This window comes from Cariama cristata, unplaced genomic scaffold (assembly GCF_000690535.1).
Source record: "Cariama cristata isolate BGI_N322 unplaced genomic scaffold, ASM69053v1 scaffold34689, whole genome shotgun sequence".
Lineage (NCBI taxonomy): Eukaryota > Metazoa > Chordata > Aves > Cariamiformes > Cariamidae > Cariama > Cariama cristata.
In genome coordinates, this window is record NW_009636886.1 from 303 (window position 1) to 6,681 (window position 6,379).

General features: G+C 52.4%; 1 protein-coding gene across 1 annotated transcript; it reads right to left on the bottom strand.

Moving 5' to 3' along the window:
- Positions 1-482: 482 nt before the first annotated feature.
- TEKT2 (tektin 2 (testicular)) lies at positions 483-5,549 on the bottom strand. Its single transcript, XM_009708092.1, has 9 exons — positions 5,394-5,549; positions 4,879-5,004; positions 4,027-4,232; positions 3,352-3,495; positions 2,676-2,790; positions 2,185-2,292; positions 1,613-1,756; positions 1,286-1,365; positions 483-696 (listed from the first exon to the last, which is right to left on the bottom strand). Exons 1-9 carry the CDS (start codon positions 5,547-5,549, stop codon positions 483-485), a joined length of 1,293 nt encoding a protein of 430 aa, XP_009706394.1.
- Positions 5,550-6,379: the final 830 nt, after the last annotated feature.

Consider the following 6,379-nt stretch of genomic DNA (forward strand, 5'->3'; position numbering starts at 1 on the left):
GTCACAAGAGCCGTAACGGACTCCAGCTCTTGCTTTTGTAGCTGCGTCAGCTCCACAGGGCCAGCGGGCAGGGGGAAATCCCGACCCAAACTTTAATCGTTCACGCGAGCAGACTGGAGTCAGTGCACCCACCCTTACACAGCCCCTTCTCAGAGCACCGCCTTCCACTTTAAAGGACTTAAAACCCTAAATAGCCCAGATGGATTCAATCACCACAAAATGCTTCCAACACTGTCGGATGACAACTGCTCTTGGGGACAGACTCTTTATTGTTTATAATGCTCCTCGGAGTGCAAGAGGCTATAAACATCATCCAGGGGGACAGACAGTTATATAACAAAAGGAGGAGGAGGAGGAGGAGGAAGAGAGAGGAGAATTACATTATCCTAACACAACACAGATGTCTGCCCTCCTTGCTACGGAACTGAGTCACTGGTAGCTTTCTCCCCGGTGTGGCTCGTTGCACAACATTGCCCGGCGCACTAAGCCAACTCCAGCTGCCCATTCCTCGGCAGGGAGAGCGCACGGTTCGCGGTCCGGTTGAAAGTGTCAACCTCTGGCACAAATTTCTCAGCAGGGACCAGGAGGTTTCTCCGGCTGTCCATGCACTTGTTGTCCAGCACCAGTGAACTGGCTTTGTAGCCAATATCTGTCCGAATGCGGTGAAGTTGACTGTAAAGAGCATCCAAGGCATCCCTGGGAACAAGCAGAAGTGAGAGGAGCTGGGTTGAAACACTGCATTCACTTCCCAAGTTGGACAGGAAACACCCAACTTCCCACTTTCTGGCAGCAGAAATATCTGTGCAGCTTTTGCCTTTGTATGAAGAACGAATGCATCCGATGTTTCTTGGTGCATAGCAGCAGCATTGTTTGGGGCTGTGAATAGCCAGCCCACATGCTGCTCCTGGAGTGCAGCGCAGAGATGTGCACCCTGGGAGCCCAGGCCAGCCCACAGCAGCACTTCTATTTCTTCCTTTACTTTTCATCCATTTTTTTTTTTTCCCCTTTTAGAACTGTCTGTGCCTGGTTGAAGTCAGAGTCAAGCGGGGACCATGGCAACCCCATTGACCCTCCCACGACACAGACCTCTCGTGCTTTGCCTCCACCCTGCCGCCCAGCCCAACTCCTCACCAAGTCCAAAGCCTATTTCCACTCCTGATCTGAACAGACACGAGCTCCAAAATGCAGCTTCTGGAATCGTGCCAGGTCCTGGGCTGCACAGAGCCACATTCCTCACATGGGCAATGCTGGGCCACTGCGCTGCCCTAGAGAGCAGGAGACTTACTGTGACTCTGCTAGCTTCAGTTTGAGCACATGGATTGTTCCCTCCAGCTGGTGGACCTCATCTGTTAGGCCGTACTGGACCTGCGAGGCGAGGAGGAAGAAGGTGAACAGCAGTTAACAGAGCTGAAGTGTTGCTTTACAAAGGCCACGGTTTTCTCGTTCCCCTTCTAGCCCAGCTATGACATTTATTTCCTTGCTTTACCAGGTGACTGTAGGATCCAATGCTCAGCCCCCTGTAGTTTTCTCTAAAATGCACCCACATTTGTCAGACACACGCAAGCCCCCATCCGGTCAGTTCCCCTGGTTCCTCCTGGCAGGAGGCTGGTACCTGATCCCGACAGAGCTCCAGATAGGGCCGATACATGCGGGTCTCCAAGCGGGTGTGTGCCACTTTCAGATCTTGCATTTTCCTCTGAAGATCTTCCTCCAAGCATCGGATGTCCTCCTCCAGCTCAGCAATTTCCTCCAAGGTCTAAGGATAAAGACATGTACCATGAGCTATACAGACTGGAAAACAGCCCCCACGCATCCTGGGCTTTTTCTGTGCTGGGAATGGATTTTAAACGAGGCCTGGTGGGCTTCTGAGTACTGAACCCCTCTGCTCATATATCGGGCTTTTCACACAGACCAGGCATGGTGCTGCTGGTGTTTTATGGCCACAGCGGCTGAGATCAGGGATGAAATAAAAAGGCCAAAACCTGGCACTGCTGCTGAGAAATGCCAGAGCAGCAACTGTGATAGCAGAAGGAGGTAGGGTGTTGCAGGGATCATACATGTGCCACTTAACAGCTCTCATGTGGAAGCCATGCTCAGGCCAAGTAGCTTTCCACATAACAAAGAGGCTTTTGGATTCAATTCCCACCCAAGGTTGTGGTCGATAACCAAAGAAGCAACATTTACATTCTGCTCCTGCCATTTCAGTTCATCATAGGCTCTTTCCAAGTCTCTAATCCTCTTGCGCATGGCAAACTCTGTAGCTACCCGCTGAGCCTCCAGCTCGTTGTTTGTCTGGAGAGAGAACAGGCTCCAGTCACATACCTAGAAGGTGTCTCCCTCCCAGCTGTTGCCTGTGAGGTTGGACAACCCTACAAGCAAAACCAGCTGGGTTCTGGCCGCTGCCATGCCTGTGCAGGTCAGGCACCCCCCTGTAGCCAAAAGGCAACGAACGATGGACCAGCACGGGTCTTCCAGGTTGCTGAGACTGCTGCAAGCTCCTCAGCATACTCTAGCTCCTCTTTTAAACTAGGAGGGCAGCTGCTCTCAGAGGCCCATGGGCCAATGCTGTCTTTTCAAAGACTCCCTTCCTCTGGCCACAGCACGTGCCAGCCGGCTCTCCCACACCAGATCCAGAACTCCTGCACCACCGATTCACAGCCAAGGGACTAATTTACCTGTGCAATGGTAAGCACTGTTGCTCCTCGGAGCTCAGCTGAGGCTTTCATTTCTGCCTCAGCACGCTCCTTGTTGTCTTGGCTATTCTGTTCCCACTCATCAAGTGCAGTTGATCTGTAAACAAATCAGCAGTTATGAAAATAACTTGAGTGTTTGCAGGACAGTTCAAAAGGAACCACCTGCTGCAGGCCAAGAGTCTTTGTGCAGTACAAAATGATTCAGGAATTCTGGAGGTCATATCCTGTCTGATCTCCCCACTGCACCGGCTGGAGATTGCTACCCCATGGCTCGTGCACCAAGCCCAACATCTGCTCAAACCGGGGACACATCCAAACCATGCTATGAAATGCCAAGCAAGTGAAAATGTGCAGCAGCTCTGCTGTAAGCAGTGCCAAGGGCCAATACCACACTTACTGAGTGTCACCTATAGCCAAGCACGAGGGAGGCAGGGCAGCTAGCTTCTCTGGTTTTGTAGTGACAATTTAGATAACTCCCAAAAGTCTGTGGCTTCACAATTCAAGAGCCACAACAAAGCCCAGAAGACAGCTCCTGTTCCCAGCTCTCTCCAAAACTGCACCCATCAAGCCAGGGTGTGGCACGGAAGGAAAAAGCATCCCAGGGCTCTTTCAAGCACCAGCATGGATTTGGCCGTGCAAGGGCAGGCTCTTTCCTTACCCATCTGGGACTCGTGTTGGGTTGACCTTGAAGGAGATGTTGGGGGAGTTTACATTGAGGGACAAGCACATGCGATCTATTTCCAATGCTTCCGTCTTGTGCCGGTGGTCACAACTCAGCTGCTGGCGAGCTTCCTGTAAGAGGCTGCAGAAAGCAGGGTTGGAGTCAGCAGCAAGCACACAGAGGGGAGAGGCAGCTCACAATTTGCAAAGCTTTCATCAGCACATCAGACATCTTTTTAAAATGAGTGATGAGCTCTTGCCCTCTCAGCGAACTGGGCCCAACTTGGTAAAGCAGCACCCCTGCTTTACTGCTGCCTGGCACTCCCGTGCTCTGCTCTGGCACCGCACTGGTGAACTGAGCTGCCCGCCCTCCTGCAGCAGGGCAGTGACCCACGAAGGATTAGGGCCTGGGAGCTTTAACACCCACAGGACCAAGGCAGGTGGCACAAGATATCTGTCCAGGCCAAAATTTTCTGAGGATGCTTATGAAATCTCCCTTGACGTGCTCTCCCCTACAAACCCCATAGACCTTGACAATAATCAAAGGCTCCTCTGAGTGGTTCACTGCTCCTGGCCTGCTTGCCCACCCCAGCGCGGCATTAGAGGCACATTAAACTGCTGAGGCCAAGGAAGGAGGGCAGAGTCCAGCCAAAAGCTGTGTCATTCGCCTCACCAGATCTGTTCAAAGGCTTCGTTCACTCTCTGCTGCAGCTCTCTCTTGGCTTTGTCTATCACCTTCACCTCCTTGCGCAGCTCTTCCTCCACAGGGTCCCTCACCACATCAATAGCGCGGCGGCTCTCGCGGAGTGTCAGGCACTCAATGGAAATGTCCAAAGGCAAGTTCTTTGCCTGAAGCGCACATTCAGCTGCTTCCTTCACCTGGAAGAAGCAGCCAATTGCGTGGGGGTGGTGGTGGTGGTGTCTCCTTCATGGATAGGGGGAAGAAAGGAAGGGGAACCCACTGATACCCTTGTTAAGAGGGCCTCGCACTGCCTGTCTTTGCAGTTCTGAAACCTTTTAGCAAATCTGGAATGAAAATTGCAACAGCCAAACACATTAGTCCTCTACATCTGCTATTTGCATTGGGAATCACACCTTGCCGGGCGCCAACGACTCCAGGAGCAGCAGCCTCTGGCTTTAGAACGAAAAGAATCGGAGAGATGTGCCACTGCTATTCTCTATTTAAAAATCAAACTTTTTTGAATGATGGTGTTAACATATTCCTCGTTATCCTTCAGAGCTTTAAAAACAAAAAAACCCACCCCAAATCCAAAAGCCTACCAACAAAACCCACCCAAAAACGAGCATGCAATGCCCAGCTCCATGAAATGGCTTGGCTCAGCCAAGAACTCAGTGGTTTGCTTTCCAGGACGTCATTTCATCAGGTATAGATCTCAGTATACCGTCAATAAGCCCCCCTTGAACTCCATATGGGCTTGCCTATTGCAGAAGACAACTCTCAATTATTTAACATCCCGTGTTGAGAGTGTAAGTTGATTTCCAGCCATCTGTCTTCCCAACATACTTTGGCTAAGGCATCAATTTCCGCATCTATGTCTGCAAGGCATTTGTCCAGGGTCTCTTTCCATCTGTTCACGCTGCTGATACGTTCGGCCAGGCGGGTCTGGTTGTCATGCTCATCCCATTTCGTCTGGAATTAGAGGAGAAACACCATTACTCTTTTTTAAATCGCAACTGTGAATCTTGCTGAAGCCTTTCCCTGTTTTCAGGATTGACTGACCCCTCACAGGAGTACAACACATTGCCGTTCGGTCTAACAGTCATTTACACACATGGAGAGCACAGAAAAAAACAGAAGTCACAACAGACATGAGAATCACACCCAGGGATTACATGACAGTACACACGCATCACTGCACAGGGGTTTACAGGAAGTAAACGTATATATTTAGCAGGTTTTGTAGAGGTAAAGCCTTCTCCTATTCCCTTGGCCACGCACCCAGATCTAGACACTCTCCCCAACTCCTCATCCCGCTATTCTGACAAACCTGGGAGCAGCCAACCTGCCAGAAGGTCTACCTGGTTGTTGGTTTTGTTGCGGAGAGCTCGGGCTTCCTGCCGGACTTGGTGGGAAGCAGAACGCTGGCGTTCAGCACCAGCTGAGATGAGAAGGGAGTTGGTGTGCCAGTCCAGCAAGGTGAACCGCTGTCCTGGCTTTATACTCAGCGTGACCATCTCGCTAAACAGGTGACAAAAAGAGAGAGGAAGATTTTTGTGTTTATTGATGGAAATACACCAGAAATGGAGACGCATCCACAAACTGGAAAGCTCTTTGAGAGAAAAGCAGCCGCAAGCTCTAACCTGGCATTTCACCTAATGCTGACACACATGTCCCCACAACGGGGGAAGCAGGAGGGCAGGCGACGGGAGCCACCCTCTGCCCCTGGGCCAGGACAAAAGCCCTGTCCAGCTGGCTCTCCCTGGAGAACGGTGCTATTTGCAGAGAGACAGGGAGCTGCTCACAGCACCGTCTCCCACATGGTATTTATTGAGCTTGGACAAAATGGCTGATTACATTACTGATTCTGCTTTTGTTACAGCCGCATCGGCTCAGCCCAGGGTTGCAATCCCAGGGGACTCGAAGGCTTCGCAGGAACAGTATCGTTTGCAGCCATCTTCCTGGCTACCCAGCACATCCCTGCAATACTGGCAGGATTTGCAGAGACTGCTCAACAGGATCAGAGCAGCTCCTGAGACTGCCAGGTCCCAAAATAGCCCCAGTCAGGTGGAGCCCCCGGCGCCGGTATCCCCCATGCCTGTCCCGAGTCCTCCCGGGCACGGGCAGTTGGGACAGAGCCCCTCCAGCCCAGCCATCCGCGCCGAAGGCCGCCGGCGAAGAGAAGGGGAACTCCTGAAGGGAAGGAAGGCCTGCAGGCAGGACTTGGGGCTGCAGAGCCGGAGAGCGGCACGAAGGGCTGCGGGGCACACGGGCCCGACCCCCGAGGGCGAGGGGGGACCAGGGAAGGGGCTCAGCCCCCGGCTGGGAGGGGCCCTCAGCCCGGCTG

Bases quoted from the DNA above. Each gene is read 5' to 3' on its own strand.
- TEKT2 (XM_009708092.1), bottom strand. From the start codon at position 5,549: ATGGTCACGCTGAGTATAAAGCCAGGACAGCGGTTCACCTTGCTGGAC. The intron at 2,791-3,351 runs GTAAGGAAAGAG...ATTTGTTTACAG, and splicing joins CCAACACGAGTCCCAGATGG to ATCAACTGCACTTGATGAGT. The intron at 1,757-2,184 runs GTAAATGTTGCT...CTTTATCCTTAG, and splicing joins TGAAATGGCAGGAGCAGAAT to ACCTTGGAGGAAATTGCTGA.